At 42.3% G+C, this 19,554-nt stretch overlaps 1 protein-coding gene across 2 annotated transcripts in view; it reads left to right on the top strand.

Moving 5' to 3' along the window:
• Positions 1-19,554, top strand: part of RBMS3 (RNA binding motif single stranded interacting protein 3) — an 830,965-nt gene that overhangs the window by 272,384 nt on the left and 539,027 nt on the right. For both annotated transcript variants that reach the window (XM_040433298.1, XM_040433299.1), the window contains exon 3: positions 11,734-11,792. In XM_040433298.1, coding sequence (XP_040289232.1) covers positions 11,734-11,792 — 59 coding nt within the window. The remainder of the gene's footprint in view (positions 1-11,733; positions 11,793-19,554) is intronic.

Here is a 19,554-nt window from a genome sequence, read left to right on the forward strand (position 1 = left end):
CATTTAGGCCAGAAATACAGCTTTGGCATACTGGGGCATACTGGGTGAAACAAACCTCTCTGTTTCATATACTGCACATTTGGGATTAAACATGTGAAATTTAGGCCACAAATACGGCTTTTTGCTTACTGGGGTGAAAAAAAAACATCTGTTTCATATAGTGCACATCTAGGATTATAGGTGCATAAGTGAGTGTCACATTTAGGCCAGAAATACAGCTTTTTGCTTACTGGGGTTAAAAAACCCTCTGATATACAGCACATCTGAGATTCGACGTGCATAAGTGACTGGAAATTTAGGCCACAAATACGGCTTTTTGCTTACTGAGGTTAAAAAAACCTCTGATATACTGCACATCTGAGATTAGACGTACATAAGTTACTGTGAAATTTAGGCCACAAATACAGCCTTTGCTTACTGGGGTTAAAAAAAAAAACCTCTGATATACTGAATATCTGGGATTAGAGGTGCATAAATTACTGTGAAATTTAGGCCACAAATACGGGTTTTGCTTACTGGAGTTAAAATAAACCTCTGATATACTGATCATCTGGGATTAGAGGTGCATAAGTTACTATGAAATTTAGGCCACAGATACCGCTGTCATATAGAGTTAAAAAAAAAATTAGGGTTTTTATTGGCGGTTAATTATTTTTAACAGACTTAACCACTTTTTACTTTGCTTGGTGAACACTAACTATGAGGCAAACCTCTAATAAGGGACACGGTCAGGGTCGTGGGGGTGGTGTTGGTGGAGCCTCTGGTGCAGGGAGAGGACGTGGCCGTTCTGCCACAGCTACGCGTCCTACTGAACCTATTACCTTAGGTCCCAGTAGCCGCCAGAATCTACAGCTATATTTGGTCGGGCCTAATGCCGTTCTGAGGATGGTAAGGCCTGAGCAAGTACAGGCGCTAGTCAATTGGGTGGCCGACAGTGGATCCAGCACGTTCACAGTATCTCCCACCCAGTCTTCTGCAGAAAGCGCATAGGTGGCACCTGAAACCCATGCCCATCAGTCTTTCACATCACCCCCGTGCATATCGGGGAACCTGTCTGAGCCTCAAGTCGAGCAGCAGTCTCTTATGCTGTTTGAAGACTCTGCTGGCAGGGTTTCCCAAGGGCATCCACCTAGCCCTTCCCCAGGGGTGGAAGACATAAAATTCACTGACGCACAACCACTTATGTTTCCTGATGATGACATGGGAATACCACCTCAGCATGTCTCTGATGATGACGAAACACAGGTGCCAACTGCTGCGTCTTTCTGCAGTTTGCAGACCGAAAAGGAGGTCAGAGAGGAAGACTGGGTGGAAGACGATGCAGGGGACGATGAGGTCCTAGACCCCACATGGAATGAAGGTCATGCCACTGACTTTCAGAGTTCGGAGGAAGAGTCAGTGTTGAGACTGAGCCAACAGCGTAGCAAAAGAGGGAGCAGGGTGCAAAAGCAGAGCAGCCGTCGCCAAAACAGTTCGCCTCCTACTGGCCACTGTCACCAGGGACCGAGCACACCAAAGGCAGCTTCAAGGAGTTCCCTGGCATGGCACTTCTTCACACAATGTGCTGACGACAAGACCCGAGTGGTTTGCACGCTGTGCCATCAGATTCTGAAGCGAGGCATTTACGTTCTGAACCTTAGCACAACCTGCATGACCAGGCATCTACATGCGAGACACGGGCTGCAGTGGAGTAAGCACCTTCAAAACCAAGAAAGGGCTCAGGCCCCTCCTGCTCCCTCTTCTGCTGCTGCCTCGGCCTCTTCCTCCGCTTATGGAGGAACGTTGGCACCTGCCGCCCAGCAAACAGAGGATGTGCCACCAACAACACCACCTCCGTCACCAAGCATCTCCACCATGTCACACGGAAACGTTCAGCTCTCCATCTTACAAACCTTGGAGAGAAAGCGTAAATTCCCACCTAGCCAACCTCGATTCCTGGCCCTGAATGCCAGCATTTCTAAACTACTGGCCTTTGAAATGCTGTCATTCAGGCTGGTGGAGACGGACAGCTTCAAACAGCTCATGTTGCTTGCTGTCCCACAGTACGTCGTTCCCAGCCGCCACTACTTCTCCAGGAGAGCCGTGCCCTCCCTGCACAACCAAGTATTGGATAAAATCAAGTGTACACTGCGCAACGCCATCTGTGGCAAGGTCCACCTAACCACAGATACGTGGACCAGTAAGCACGGCCAGGGACGCTCTATCTCCCTAACTGCACACTGGGTAAATGTAGTGGCGGCTGGGCCCCAGGCGGAGAGCTGTTTGTCGCACGTCCTTCCGCCGCCAAGGATCGCAGGGCAACATTCTTTGCCTCCTGTTGCCTCCTCTTCCTACTCAGCTTCCTCCTCCTCTTCTACCACCTCCTCATCCGGTCAGCGACAGACCTTCACCACCAACTTCAGCACAGCCAGGGGTAAACGTCAGCAGGCCGTTCTAAACCTAGTGTGTTTGGTGGACAGGCCCCACACCGCGCAGGAGTTGTGGCGGGGTATAGAACAACAGACCGACGAGTGGTTGCTGCCAGTGAGCCTCAAGCCCGACCTGGTGTTGTGCGATAATGGGCAAAATCTCGTTGCAGCTCTGGGACTAGCCGGTTTGACGCACATCCCTTGCCTGGTGCATGTGCTGAATTTGTGCGGGCCGTCTGTGCTCGCTTACGGCGTTCTCATCCTGCCGCCGCTCGGCTGTCTGCTCTACAGCGTAACTTCGGCCTTCCTGCTCACCACCTCATATGCGACGTGCCCACCAGGTGGAACACCACCTTGCACATGCTGGAGAGACTGTGCGAGCAGCAGCAGGCCATAGTGGAGTTTCAGCTGCAGCACGCATGGGTGAGTCGCACTGCGGAACAGCACCACTTCACCACCAATGACTGGGCCTCCATGCGAGACCTGTGTGCCCTGTTGCGCTGTTTCGAGTACTCCACCAACATGGCCAGTGGCGATGATGCCTTTATCAGCGTTACATTACCACTTCTATGTCTCATTGAGAAAACACTTAGGGCAATGATGGAAGAGGATGTGGCCCAGGATGAGGAGGAGGAAGAGGGGTCATCTCTAACACTTTCAGGCCAGTCTTTTAGAAGTGGCTCAGAAAGAGGATTTTTGCAACAGCAGAGGCCAGGTACAAATTTGGCCAGCCAGGGCCCACTACTGGAGGAGGAGAAGGATGAGGAGGAGGCTGGGGATGAAGCATGTTCACAGCGGGGTGGCATCCAACGCAGCTCGGACCCATCACTGGTGCATGGCTGGGGGGATACGGAGGACGCAGACGATACGCCTCCCACAGAGGACATCTTGTCCTTACCTCTGGGCAGCCTGGCACACATGAGCGACTACATGCTGCAGTGCCTGCGCAACAACAGCAGAGTTGCCCACATTTTAACATGTGCTGACTACTGGGTGGCCACCCTGCTGGATCCCCGTTACAAAGACAATGTGCCGTCCTTAATTCCCTCACTGGAGCGTGATCGGAAGATGCGCGACTACAGGCGCTCCTGACTGACCCCGGGGGACAAGTGGAAGCACAAGGCGAAGCAGGGGAGGAGGAAGAAGTCGCCAACGCAGATGTGTCAGCGCCAGCACCTCAGAAGGCAGGGTTAGCATGGCTGACATGTGGAAAAGCTTTGTCACCTCGCCACAACAACCGGCCCCAACTGCTGATATGGAGCGTGTTAGCAGGAGGCAGCATTTGAACAACATGGTGGAACAGTACCTGTGCACATGACTACACGTACTGACTGATGGTTCTGCCCCATTCAACTTCTGGGTCTCCAAATTGTCCACATGGCCAGAGCTTGCCCTGTATGCCTTGGAGGTGCTGGCCTGCCCTGCAGCCAGTGTATTCTCTGAACGTGTATTTAGCACGGCAGGAGGCGTCATTACAGACAGACGCAGCCGCCTGTCCACAGCCAATGTGGACAAGCTCACGTTCATTAAAATGAACCAGGCCTGGATCCCAAAGACTTGTCTGTACCTTGTGCAGAATAGACAGTTCTAACAGCCTCAACCATCCATCCTTGTACTCAAGTGCACTTATTCCTTTTTTCTTTTGTTTTTATATGTCCCAATATTTTGTGGGATGCCTATATGTAAAAATGCAAAATAACACACATCTGTGTTGGCTACCTATTCCTCCTTTGCCGCCGTTTCCACCTAGACCGCCACGTGAGCCTACATGGCCACATCCACCCATTCACCACCTTCTCAATCTCTTCCTCCTACATCATTCCTAATTTTTATATTTTTAAGGTCTTTTATGTTTTTTTAATTCATTTCCCTATGCAAATTTGTTTGCAGAGCATTTGCCATGCTCTTAAGCACATTTTGCTGCCTTTTGCAACCCTCTAGCTATTTTAAAAGTTCGGGTCCCCATTGACTTCAATGGGGTTCGGGTTCGGGGTCAAGTTCGGGTCAAGTTCGGGTCCCGAACGCGAACTTTTTCTCAAGTTCGGCCGAACCTGCCGAATCTGAACATCCAGGTGTCCGCTCAACTCTAGTGATGAGGGAATCGTAGTCAAATGACTTGACATATCTATCACCCAGTATTAATGTATGCCCTGTTGCAGAACCTAATAGAAAGGTGGACATCAGTGACCAGGCACCACTAGCAGTAGGTAATCTCTTCAAACAGCAGATTGGTGGTGGTGATGGGAGTCGGACCCCTGTCGATCTGATATTGACCTATCCTGAGGATAGGTCATTAATATCAGAAATCAACAATACCTTTAAGTTTTCCAGGTGTTCTTACAGAATATGCACTATGTTAAAATGTTGGTCTAAATATATGATGCCTGCATACAGGTATATGGGAAGATGCTTCAGAACTGCTATTACATGCTATTACACTTTAGGTGAATTTAAAACAAATATATAAAAAAAATATATATATATATATATATATATATATATATATATATATATATATATATATATATAATTCTCTATAGTAATGAGTAGTGTTGATCGCGAATATTCTAATTGTGAATTTTTATCACGAATATTGTCACTTCAAAAATTTTGTGAATATCTAGAATATAGTGCTATATCTGCGTAATCACAAATATTCTAGATTTTTTTTTCATCAGTACCCATGATCCCTCACTGCTTCTTGCTTGTGGGCCAATGAGAAGGCAGCAATATCTTTGACTTTAGGAGTAGTGTTGATCATGAATTTTGCAATCAAGAAAATAATGACTGGAGATCACAAATTCTTGAATTTGCTAATATATGATGAATATTCACCCAAATTTTCGTGAAATATCGCAAATTCGAATTTTGCCCCTGCCGCTCATCCCTGGTAATGAGACATGTCTAAAATTGCCTCTTGCTCGCTCATTTAAATTATATATTTACTTTAGACCAACATTTTAATTTTCTCAAACAATTTATCCACATTGCAAATACTTTGCATTACTTATTTTGCAGTGATCCAGGATAAATCCAAAGCTACTTCTGAATTTAACATTTCCTACTGGTCCAGTACATGTGTGAAGCTGTGTCTAGTGATTTGATTTCTGAGTAATCTGTCACAGGAGAAAGGCAGCCATTCTATTGCATCATTTCCAAATCATTCCCTGCTGGTTCAGTATCTGTGTGGGTCACAGTCTGAGATTGAATTTTTAGTCCTTATATCAGGCTCTGTAATCTGTAGGAAAAAGGTAACTATTACTATCCTATTGTGTACTGCTAAGCTGCTAGGGATGTGTTTATTGACCTGCTTGTTAATTTATATAAAAATTGAAGCAAATTACATTGCACAAATTTCAATTCTTCTCAGCTAACAATTTCCAGGTATTCCTATCCGGTTCAGTGTTTGTGTGCAGAAGTGTTTGCTGATTTGTTTTCAGGCATTTACACCAGACACTGTAAAGTAATCTGATAAGGGAAAAGTAAATGTGTTGACTGTTTCCAGTGGCAAGCAGCAGAACTGAAAATGCATCTGTGGACTATAATACACTGTAACTTGGGATCAGTAAACAATAGGCAATGCAATGTATTTACCACCTAACCTAAATTTGTATGTACATGATATCAATGCATAAACGGTTTTTAAAATGTTACTATACTCTGTAAGTGTATGATATTTAATCATTTAATCCCCTGATCTAACTCCTCTCCATATATAGCCCAATCATCATCATTTCTCTGAGACTGATCCTCCACCAAACTCTCCACAGCGCCCATGCACCCAGAAGCACTACAGATAGCGGCTGGTGGCTTTATATCCTCTCCCCAATTTGGCTTTTGGCTCTTGGAATGCTAAAAGTGTAAAAATTTAAATTCTCCTGGTTCTAACGGGGTCAAAAGCTATGAACACCATTTTTCATGGAAAATTTGTTTTTTAGAAATATTGGTTACCTTGGGTAAAAATATTTCAGTCTGAAATCTTAATTTCTTCGTTCATTTAAAAAAAAAAACTGATGTCAGTTTTCAACCTACTCCTAGTTTCAAACTTTTCTAATGTGGACTTGTTGTTTTCAGTAATTGATTCAGGGTGTGTGGTGCTTGTATCCAGGATGCTGTTGCTTTTACTAGCTCTCATGTGTCAGCACAGTTTCATTCCTGGATAGATTTCCCCTTCTCCAGCTCATATAGGATCTCCTCTTAATGAAAGTCACTGATGCTGAGGAGTGTGCAATTCCCTTCTTTCCCTCCTTGCAAAGTATTCCGCGGATACTCTGATTTCTCTCTACACTTCTACATAGAATATTTGCTTGTCCCCTGTAAACATCCTTATGTGTGCTTTCTTCCCAATCTATAACTTGTGTGAGTTGTCTCCTTTGGATAATTATGCCCCTCTCCACACTCTGTTCTGCTCCTTCCTGCTGCTATCTCTAATACTGGGAAGGGAGAGGGAAAGTAGAAAGTGCAATCAGAACAAGGACCACTGGTTTGGCAGACTTGCGTCAGATTTAGCAGCACCACAACCTACAGTAGGTGAAGGACTTAAACTCTGTGGATGTAAAACTGTAGAAATTCAGAATTTTAAAAGTTCCTTAAATTTTATTTTTACTGTAAGATAGAAATACAAGCAATTCAAAGCAAAGGTGACTATAGCCGTTAAGGAAGGTGTCACTAGGTTTCACAATACAAACTGCATATATTATTAAACAGTTCTTAGACTTCATGAAGCTAGTTTACATGGTTTGGAAATCAAAAAGAACTTAAAATTCCTTTTGTAAAAGTTGACTGATATTAAGATGGCTATTTAATGAGTCCAGCCGAGACTAAAGAATCTCATGAGATTCAGTGTATTCATGAGTAGAGTTGAGCGGACACCTGGATGTTTGGGTTCGACGAGTTCAGCCGAACTTGAAAAAAAAAGTTCGGGTTCGGGACCCGAACTTGACCCAAACTTGACCCCGAACCCCATTGAAGTCAATGGGGACCCGAACTTTTGGGCACTAAAATGGCTCAAAAATAGTCCTGGAAAGGGCTAGAGGGCTGCAAAAGGCATCAAAATGTGCTTAAGAGCATGGCAACTGTTCTGCAAACAAATGTGGATAGGGAAATGACTTAAAATAACATAAAATACAGAAAAATAAAAAATAACAATTTGGATCTTGGAGTAGGAGGTTGAGGAGGCGGTGGATAGGTGGATGTGGCGGTGTAGGTTGACGTGGCGGTGTAGGTGGAAGCGGCGGTGAAGGAGGAATAGGTAGAAAACACTGATTTGTGTTATTTTTTATTTTTAAATTGGGGTATCCCCCAAAATATTGGGACATATAACAAAATTAAACAAAGAATAAGTGCATTTGAGTACAAGAATGGATGGTTGAGGCTGGTATAAATGTCTATTCTGCACAAGGTACGGACAAGTCCTGTGGGATCCATGCCTGGTTCATTTTAATAAACGTAAGCTTTTCCTCATTGGCTGTGGCCTGTGATAATGCTCTCTGCCGTGCTAAACACATGTTCACACTATACACTGGCTGCAGGGCAGGTCAGCACCTCCAAGGCTGACAAAGCTTTTCCACATTTTGACCATGCTAACCCTGCCTTCTCAGGTGCTGGCGATCCCCCAGCTGCGTTGGCGACCTCTTCCTCCTCCTCTGCCTTCGCCTTGTGCTTCCACTGTGCCCCTGCGGTCAGGTGGGAATGCCATCAGCAGCGTGCGCTTGAAGTCGCGCATCTTCCGATCAGTAACAGATGTTTTCACTAAATTTAGTTCCCTGTCAGAAATGCAGAGCAGGGGTTCATTCATGGCAAAAGGGGGTTCATGTCACCCAGCAATAGAACAGAGGATTTTGAGAGATTTCGGCCCCTGTCACCCAGGCACAGCAGGGGTTCATTCACAGCAAAAGGGGGTTCATGTCACCCAGCAATAGAACAGAGGATTTTGAGAGATTTAGGCCCATGTCACCCAGGCACAGCAGGGGTTCATTCACGGAAAAAGGGGGTTCATTTCACTCAGCAATAGAACAGAGGATTTTGAGAGATTTAGGCCCCTGTCACCCAGGCACAGCAGGGGTTCATTCACGGCAAAAGGGGGTTCTTGTCACCCAGCTATAGAACAATGGATTTTGAGAGATTTAGGCCCCTTTCACCCAGGCACAGCAAGGGTTCATTCATGGCAAAAGGGGGTTCTTGTCACCCAGCTATAGAACAGTGGATTTTGAGAGATTTAGGCCCCTGTCACCCAGGCACAGCAGGGGTTCATTCACGGCAAATGATCGTTCATGTCACCCAGCAATAGAACAGAGGATTTTGAGAGAACGAGGTCCATGTCACCCAGGCACAGCAGGGGTTCATTCACGGCAAAAGGGGAATCTTGTCACCCAGCAAAAGAACAGAGGATTTTGAGAAATTTAGGCCCATGTCACCCAGGCACAGCAGGGGTTCATTCACGGCAAAAGTGGGTTCTTGTCACCCAGCAATAGAACAGACGATTTTGAGAGATTTTGGCCCCAGGCACAATAGGGGTTCATTCACGGCAAAAGGGGGTTCATGTCACCCAGCAATAGAACAGAGGATTTTGAGAGATTTAGGCCCATGTCACCCAGGCACAGCAGGGGTTCATTCATGGCAAAAGGGGCTTCATGTAACCCAGCAATAGAACAGAGGATTTTGAAAGATTTAATCCCCTGTCACCCAGGCACAGCAGGGGTTTGTATACGCCAAAAATGGTAAAATGTCACCCGACAATTGAAAATATGAATTTTTTAAATTTAGGGCACTAAAAATTGGCACTTTTTTGCATTAAAATGGCTCTAAAATAGTCCTTGTAAAGGCTAGAGGGATGTAAAAGTCAGTAAAATGTGCTTAAGAGCATGGCAACTGCTCTGCAAACAAATGTGGATAGGGAAATAACTTAAAATTGCAAATTATTAACGTGCAACTCAGAGAAGGAGGTGGATATGGAGTGCTCCAAATTCTATGTCGGAGTCTAAACACATAGATTTTCAGTAAGGATATCCTGTTGGGAATCTGTTGAATAGCACCAAATGCGTTTCGGGGATCTCTTTCCCCTTCCTCAGTGGTCGATTCCCAAACCAATTTTGATCCCTTTTATACCATTTTACAGAAAAGCACAAAACCTGGTATGGAATTACTAGGATTGCAATTTTATAATTCTTGTGCATTTTTCATGCGTTTTTTTCAGTACTGTTGCGTTTTTTGGATATGTTGTGCGCAATGATCTCCTTTCACCAGTCCATGAAGGAAATTTTCAGATATGGTTGCTTTTCTTTTAAAATCCATCATGGTTTTTGGTCACATTAAAAATAACATTAAGTATAGGTGTAAATAATCAGTGTCCTTTTAATCATAATTATACAATAAATATACACAAAAAGTGATCTAGTTTATCTAACACTCCTATGTGTTCTAACACAAATTTGTGAATGGTGATACGAAAGGAATCCTGCGTCAATGGGTAAATATTTCCTTTCTGTGTATAAATCAGATCAGATTAAGCTGATGTGTCCAGAATAGTGAAAAATAATTAAAAAATAATTATGTACTCTAGTGATGTAGTGGTTGTGTAATAGTAGTGACGATATTACTAATGTGACACACTTCTGTTTGTATAATATGTTAAAATTGTGCACTGCACCCACAAAACACATTTGCTGTAGATCGCTGAGTACAAAAAACAGTTCTTGATAAGATTTCTCCCAACCTCTCCCTATACTAATCTGAGCAGAGTGACGGGCGGCGCTATGTGACTCCAGCTTAAATAGAGGCTGGGTCACATGCTGCAGTTGGCCAATCACAGCCATGCCAATAGTAGGCATGGCTGTGATGGCCTTTTGGGGCAAGTAGTATGACGCTTGTTGATTGGCTGCTTTGCAGCCTTTCAAAAAGCGCCATAAAAATCGCCGAACACCGAACCCAAACCCGAACTTTTACGTAAATGTTCGGGTCCGGGTGCTGAAAACCCAAAAGTTCGGTAGGAACCCGAACTTTACAGTTCGGGTTCGCTCAACTCTATTCATGAGCTAAACTCAATCTTGTCTCATTGACAACTTGCATGTTTTACTGAGATGTATTATATTTCTGCAAAACCAGGGTAAGAGGTGCACTGATTGGAAGTTCTCAAATAGGCTAGACGGGTGGAGATTGTGATTAGCTCCTAAATGCACTGATTTATGATCTCTCTCATTCTCTAGCTGGATTCCAGTACAGTAGTAGGACTTCAGATAGACTACAGCAGGGTAGGGATCTCCAACTAGACAGTATCAAGGTATGAGGTGCACTGAATGGAATGTCTCAACTAGGCTAAAAGCCTCTTTGCACAAATGAAGATTTAGGTGCCTACACAAACAATCCATTTACCCAATAAACTACTATTTCACTCAATCATCGGGTGATTGGTGGCACACTTCCAGATAATCGCTAACAGGCTATGAACGTTCATTAGCAATTATTTGGCATTTTCTAGGCCAGTGTAAAGTGTCCTTTAGGGGATGGAGATTGCGTTTAGCTCCTGAGTACACGGACTCACAAGTTGTCATTCTCTAGCTAGACTCCTTAAATGTAATATCAGGCAATATTTTTTTTTTTTATATTATACGGTCACTCTAGCATGGATTTTCAAAGTAAGTACAGCTGCTAAAGCAAGTTTAACAGATCTATTTACAGAGAGTCACGCTGAAGCTAAAGGCAGCATTATATAGAACAGGAAGAGTGGAGAGAATTGATATATAGTTTTGTGGGAAAAGATTCAGTATAATCTGCTGATTTGGGCTTTGAAGTCAAGGTGGCCATCCTATCAGTGACTGACCGTTTTCCTTCTATGACTGTTTATACAGATCACTGATAGGATATCAATCACTGATATGACCGCCTCCTTTACTTCAAAGCCCAGAATGAGCAGGAATTTAGACAAGTTTTACTGAATCTTTTCCCATAAAACTATTTATCAATTTCCTCACCTTCTCCTGTTCTATAACATACTGCCTGCAGATTACACTGCATTTTCTGCTGACAGGTTCCCTTTAATAATGCATGTAGTTTGTATTGTGACATCTGGTTTTCTTCAATGTATGTGATATTACTATACTATAATTAGATACAGTATCCTGTTTTAGCATACTTACAGTGATACACCAGGCTACATGCTCTGTAATGATAAAAGGAACTCTTGAAATATTGTGCAGTCAAAAGCATTTTAACATAAAAATAATGTGGATAAATTTATGACATTGTAATTACACTATTAAGACAAGTCCAACATACAAATGCATAGAACATTTTGCAGCAATGAATGAATTTATGTTTATTGTTACAGGTATGGGAAAATCGTATCAACCAAGGCAATCTTGGACAAAAACACAAATCAATGCAAAGGTATGTAAAAAGATTTCTTTGAAAACACTGGGGTCCTACTACTTGAATGTACAACAATCTGTTCTGGATTAAGCTGTGCTGATTATAGAAATGTAAAACTGTTCAGCATGCTATATTTCAAGTGTTTAGCATGCTATTTCTTGGCATGTGACCAGAGTGGTTTGCATAGAAAGCTCTATGGTTTCGTGCACATAAGAATTTTGTACTTTTACTTGTGCTTTTGCTGTAGGCTAGGTTTTGGACACAAGTGTTAAATCTGGATTGTTTGCAGAGCTATTAGGAGGCTCTACTGTACTTATTATTCTTATTTTAAATTGAGGATTTTTTTTGCCTATTTTATATTGAAGCAGCTATTCCCTCCTGGGAATCTACAACTCCTCTTCCTGCTGCTTTCGTCTACTGAAGCACTAACTAGGTGTCATAGAAGATGAGGGTTGTCTTGACCTTTTTGATCAGAAAGCTATTTGATTACCTTTGCATAACAATATTAGGCTATATATATTTTTTCTCAGTGGAGGTCAATGGCAGAAGTATGCAATTGTATAGGCATACGTGGGGTCATTTATGATGAGAAGTATGCCACTTTTGACTTTTTAGTTGGAAAGGGGATTTGCGGACGAATCTGGATTTTTCCCCGCTCACGTCACTTTTTCAAGGTGGCAGAAAAAGGGGGCATGGGTGAAGAAGGGGGCTGGCCGGCCAACCCGTCTCATTGATCATTTTCCATGTAGAAGCTGGCACCCCTACATAACTTTGGCGCATCAAGAGCCAGCGCAGGGTTTAGAAGACCGGCGTCTAAAAGGTTGGTCTTAATAAATGAACCCCACAGTTTTTATAAATTTGCAACCCTGTTAACAATCATAGAACTTGCAGTGTGCATACAAAGAAAACCACACAACTGTTATCTAATCTGCAATTTCAAAAATGTTATAGCAAAGTGTTTTATATAAATTCCTGTGCCCATGATGAAAGGTTTTACAAGCTTGACATCTACTATACCAAGCTTTAAACTACAAAGCCTAGTGCTGTAGAACATCTAAATTAATAGTCTACATGTTGATTCTCTCAAGTGCACCAAATGGTATTTGCCACTTTTCTACAGCATAATACCACATCAAGTTAAGGTCTATTTATGAAGCAAATGCGCTAAAAAGTATAACCCACCATGCCTTGCTCGAAAAGAGAGAAAGTGAGATATGGCTTAGCAGGAACAGATGTGGTTAAAGATGCAATTTGGTGCCAAAATTCTGGTGCCAAGTAAGCCAACCAATTGGTGGTATAAAGGTAGAGAAAGTTTCTAACCATATACAAAATTTATCATCAAATATGAGCTATTGTGGTAAATGTGACAAGTTTTTAGACTATCTAAGCCTGCCTTGTCTACATTTTAGACAGAATTTTTCAACCTACCCCTATACCTGTACTGAGGAAGCATTATTTAAAGTAAATATGCACTGCTAGTGGCACTGGCATGCAAATGGGTCTATAATGACTTTTCTTGAAGTCTGTAAAAGTTAGAAAGTCATAATACCGCAATCTACCTGTGCTGCGTTGTCTCTTACTGTTAGAATGGGACTTGAAATAACAACTTCAGTATCCTCCAAGAATTTTCGTAGGGCAATTTCCTATTGGTATGTCTTGTAAACTACAAGGTAATTGGTAGGTATGTCAATTACAAGATTATTGGTGTAGGCCAATTTTAATGAAGAGAAGGCAATTCCTAGTCAAAATAGGACATGTCTTAGATTTTTCTGAAATTTGAGATTCAAATGTTGGAAGTGTAGTCAAAGGGCCTGTAAGCTTTTTACAATGTCTGTTAGACCAATCCCCTGTAAATAATGTGATTCTAGCTGATGGGATACCCAGTAATCAATTGTAACAAACGTAACCCAGCAGTGAGTGTTCATTTTTCCATCATCACCTCAACTGGATAAAATAAGCACATTCGGGGACATTTATGATGCCATTTATGTCATTATTGTCTTATTAAAAAGTCAGAAGTTATGCCCCATGCCATTTTTGTTGCATAACTTGTGATTTTTCCTCCTTCTCCCCACTTTTATGAAGTGGCAAGAAAAGGAACATGGCGAGGGCGGAGAGGGGCATGACCAACAGGGTCATCACATTTATCTTCATTCATGCCAGTTTTCTTGGCGTGAATGAAGATAGAAATCTATAGCTGCTAGAAGGCTGCTGTAGATTTTAGTCTGACGCACAGCCAGCGGGAGGATACGCCAAATCTATCAAATGTATGAAAGCATAACTTTGGTGCATTCTCCGGCTGTGCAAGGGGAATCAAGTCCGGCGATTATAACACCGGTCTTTGATAAATGTCCCCCATAGTGACTATTTAAATCACAGGACTTTATATGCAGTACATGAATCTTCCTTCAGAATGTAAGGCTGGGTTCACACCTAAGCGTATTCGATAAGCGCTGTTTACAGGCGTTTTTATGAGGCGTATTTTGGGGCATTTTTGTATTTTGGAAACGCGCGTCGTACGTGCGTTCTTGCTATTGAACACAGAGGCGTACAACGAAAAACAGAGGTGTTACGCGGGACAATACGCCCAATAGAAGCTCCTGTAAAACGCTCAGGTGAGAACCATGCCCATAGGGAACTATTGGTTTTTGCCTGTTGAGCGTTTTACAGCGCGTAGGAACGCGCTGTAAAACGCTCAGGTGTGAACCTAGCCTAAATCCTTTTAGGCTGCTCTCTAATTGATACCGCTCCTGGACCCCTTCTCAACTCAGAATGCTATTTGAAGTGGATTTTCTAAAGCAGACAATCTATAGTGCACAAAGTCTACTTTACTATAGCATCTGGATAAATATATCAGGGGTCAGTTATAGAGATCTCTCGCATCATCTATGTATACCCAGGACTATGAATGTGATGAGGAGACATTCTCTGTGTCTGGAGGAAAGAAGGTTTCTACGCAAACATAGAAGAGGATTCTTTACTGTAAGAGCAGTGAGACTATGAAACTGTCTGCCTGAGGAGGTGGTGATGGTGAATTCACTAAAAGAGTTCAAGAGGGGCCTGGATGTATTTCTGGAGCGTAATAATATTACAGGTTATAGTTATTAGATTTCTGGTGAAGGATCGTTGATCCAGGGAGTTATTTTGACTGCCTGATTGGAGTCGGTAAGAAATTTGCTTCTATCTCTTGGTTGGATGGATGTACAGGTGAAACTCGAAAAATTTGAATAACGTGCAAAAGTCCATTTATTTCAGCAATGCAAATAAAAAGGAATTGCATTAATGCAGCTTAAAATTAGAATTTTGTGAAAAGGTTCAATATTCTATGCTCAAAGTTTCACACTCTAGTCAGCTAATTAATCCATACCCCCTAAGCAAAGGGAACCTCAAAATTGTGACTTTGGGGTTTCATAAGCTATAAGCCATAATCATCCAAATTATAACAAATAAAAGCTTGAAATATCTCGCTTTGCATGTAATGAGTCTATCTCATAGGTTAGTTTCACCTTTTAAGTTGCATTACTGAAATAAATGAACTTTGCACGATATTCTAATTTTTCAAGTTTCACCTGTATTTTTCAGCCTTAAAAACTACACTGAGCAAAAATATAAACGCAACACTTTCGGTTTTGCTCCCATTTTCCATCAGCTGAACTCAAATATCTGAAACATTTCTACATACACAAAAGACCCATTACTCTCAAATATTGTTCACAAATCTGTCTAAATCTGTGTTAGTGAGCACTTCTCCTTTGCCGAGATAATCCACCCCACCTCACCTCAAGGTGCTGATTAGACAGCATGAACATTGCACAGTTGCACCTTAGACTTCCTACAATAAAAGAACACTCTGAAATGTGCAGTTTGATCACACAGCAAAATGCCACAGATGTCACAACGTTTGAGAGAGCGTGCAATTGGCATGCTGACTGCAGGAATGTCTACCAGAGCTGTTGCCCGTGCAATGAATGTTCATTTTTCTACCATAAGCCGTTTCCAAGGGCATTTCAGAGAATTTGACAGTATATCCAACCGGCCTCACAACCGCAGACCACGTGTAACCACACCAGCCCAGGACCTCCACATCCAGCATGTTTACCTCCATGATCGTCTGAGACCAGCCAACCAAACAGCTGCAGCAACAATAAGTTTGCATAACCAAAGAATTTCTGCGCAAACTGTCAGAAACTGTCTCAGGGAAGCTCATCTGCATGCTCCTCGTCCTCATTGGGGTCTGGACCTGACTGCGATTCGTCATCGTAACCGACTTGAGTGGGCAAATGCTCACATTCAATGGCATCTGGCACGTTGGAGAGGCGTTCTGTTCATGGATGAGTCCCGGTTTTTACTGTTCAGGACAGATGGCGGACAGCGTGTGTGGCGTCATGTGGGTAAATGGTTTGCTGGCGTCAACGTTGTGGATCGAGTGGCCCATGCTGGCGGTGGGGTTATGGTATGTGTGGGTGTATGTTATGGACAATGAACACAGGTGCATTTTATTGATGGCATTTTGAATGAACAGAGATACCGTGACGAGATCCTGAGTCCTATTGTTGTGCCATTCATCCACGACCATCACCTCATTTTGCAGCATGATAATGCACGGCCCCATATTGCAAGGATCTGTACACAATTCCTGGAAGCTGAAAACATCCCAGTTCTTGCATGGCCAGCATACTTACCAGACATGTCACCCATTGAGCATGTTTGGGATGCTCTGGATCGGCATATACGACAGGGTGTTTCAATTCCTGCCAATATTCTGCAACTTCGCACAACTATTGAAGAGGAGTGGAGCAACATTCCACAGGCCACAATCAACAGCCTGATCAACTCTATGTGACGAAGATGTGTTGCACTACGTGAGTCAAATGGTGGACTGACTTGTTTTCTGAAACCCCACACCCAATAAGGCAAAACTGTGCACATTTCAGAGTAGCTTTTTATTGTGGGCAGTCTAAGGCACACCTGTGCAATATTCATGCTGTCTAATCAGCACCTTGATATGGCCCACCTGTGAGGTGGGATGGATTATCTCGGCAAAGGAGGAGTGCTCGCTAACACAGATTTAGACAGATTTGTAAACAATATTTGAGAGTAATGGGTCTTTTGTGTATATAGAAAATGTTTCAGATCTTTGAGTTCAGCTCATGGAAAATGGGAGCAAATCCGAAAGTGTTGCGTTTATATTTTTACTCAGTGTATGTTGCTATGTTACTATCTGTCAAAATACTATTGCAGCCAGTTCAAGTAGTCCATTATGACCGAATACAAAATGGATATTTGTTGCTAATGTTTAGCACCAATTGACTTTTCTCACATGCACCTAAGGTCTAACATAAAATAGCTACTAAAGTATAATATTCAAGCACTGCGGTTTTCGAAAGAAAACAAATACATATACACGTGGAAATACCGCATTGAGAGTTTTCTAAATCCTGTGACCAGCCGTGGGAGATATAAGATATGTAGGTTTCTAATCTCAAAACACTATTTTGTAATTTGAAAGGCTTACCTAAAATAACCCAAGGCATTTTACAAAGTATAAAAAACAACATCATTTCTAGCTTTGACCTTTGTTTTGTGGAGAGCCTCTGCATTATACATATGTTTTGATATAATAAAATGTGAGGTGTAGGAATAGAGTGTGTGATATTGTTCCAGATCCACATAGTAAGAGGTATAGTTCCTGATCTGGCAGCAGTTCCTAAGTTATTTTCATATCTTTGGGCGCTGACAGAATGAATAATCTATTCTTACTGGATAGGGAATAGAAGGAAGTTAAAATGCCAAACATATAGGCACATTTCACTGAATGTGAATTACTATCATCTACATCTGTCCCCACTGACTGGTTAATTATGTGCATGCAGGTTTACTTGCAGTTGAATGAATACTTATTGCCATCTATATTCCATCCTGATCTTCCATTGTGTATCATAAAGCAAACTGAGCAGCCGGAGAATCATTATATTTGTCAAACAAAATATGCTGCAAGTATCATATATTTACTGTTCAATCTTCAGGTCTGGGTCATTCATCCATGTCGAAGTGCCTCTGTGAGCCGCACTGAATAATGTAACCTGTTTTGTTTTCAGAATGGTCAGTTTCATATTTCCAATAAATGCAGGAAAGTATGAGCGATTTGCTTGGTTACAGACTACAGTCTTAACACTACAGTTTTGGTCGAATTACACTGTATGTTAATACCTTCAATTTAGACTATCACTTTAGAAGCCTTTACTAAATGAAGGCTGATCAGGCACATTTGGCGGTAGAAACACCCAATTAACGATGAGTGAAGTTCACAAAAATTTGATCGCTGAATTTCACAAAGAAATTCCATTGGTGATTAATAACTTTGTCACAAAGTGCAATTTTTTGTAAGTAGCTGCCGCAATGACAGGGAACAGAGCTGCACCCCCCACCGTCATTGAACCCCCTCAGATGCTACGTTTATCACTGATCGCGGTATCTGACAATAAAAATTAGGGCTTTCGGAGATTAATCAGTTAAATAAATAAATAATACTCACCTTATCCACATGGTCATGCTGAGTTTTACAAAGTAGGTTCTCTTTGCAGTGGCTAAAAGGACAGGTTCTAAATTGAATGCCAAAACTTCATAGGAAAGAGGGTTATACTGATGGGATAACTACTGTAACTCCTGTAGGATACTTTTAGATCTTTAACAGAGAAATAGACCTCTGACCACTAAAGAAATATTATTAAGTCGCACAGAAGTTTGCACCTGATTAGACTAAATTAAAAATCAATCATCCTAGACTACCAGGGATGTTCCTATGAACCCCTAGACCACCACAGAAACCCTTCAAAGAGCCAAAACGTGACCTATTAGCCCATTTACTTCTCTAGACTAAAGAAAATAATAAACTCTTAAAAACTGCACTCTAAACCACCCTAAACCAGCAGAATTATTAGGTGGGCATTAACTCTTTACCTTTCACCAAATACTCCCTTCTCAAGATGTTGTTTTTTACACCCAAAATGCTATAGACCATCCTGGCTATTGGGAACACTATAATTAAACACTTTGGGGGTCATTTATTAAGAAATGTATAGAAATAGACTTTTCCCTGCTCACACCACTTTTCCGAGGTGATGGGAAAAGGGGGCATGGCATGGGCGGAGAAGAGGGTGGGCCAGCCGGCTATCTCATTAAAAATTTTCTACTCCAGTTTATGGCATGGAAAATGGTCTTAAACTACACCAGCAAGGGAGCTGGAGACGTTTAAACCACGTCACACAGCCGGCGGAATCAAGCCCCAAAGTTATGTAGAGGCCTGCACCTCTAAATAACTTTGGCGCGTCTGACGCCAGCACATGGTAATTAAGACCGGTGTATAAATTGCTGGTCTTAGTAAATTACCCCATGTATGTAAAAACTTATATAAATCTACCACCTGTATATCATACGGCATTTCTGTTGTGGGCAACATTCAATAGGTTTCTCGCCAATGGATTCAATCCAGTTGCATCGCCATATTTTGTTTTTCTATTATTCATTGAAAGGAATATCTGAAAACCTTTTCTGGGATTTTCTCAACAATTGTGAGCAGCTTATTGCAATATTTAAAGTAGGAGAGAGAGAGGAGAACGCATCATTGGAAGGAACACGATACACAGGATGAATTCCAAGTTAGTGAGCCTCTTACCTAAAACTGTTGTGCAAAAGACACAACAGCCTGTAGAGCAGTGAAGGGAGATTAGCAAGGGGCAGCACACTGTTTCCACCAATACCCATCCCAGGCCAAAATCAC

Source organism: Bufo bufo, chromosome 5, assembly GCF_905171765.1.
Source record: "Bufo bufo chromosome 5, aBufBuf1.1, whole genome shotgun sequence".
NCBI lineage: Eukaryota > Metazoa > Chordata > Amphibia > Anura > Bufonidae > Bufo > Bufo bufo.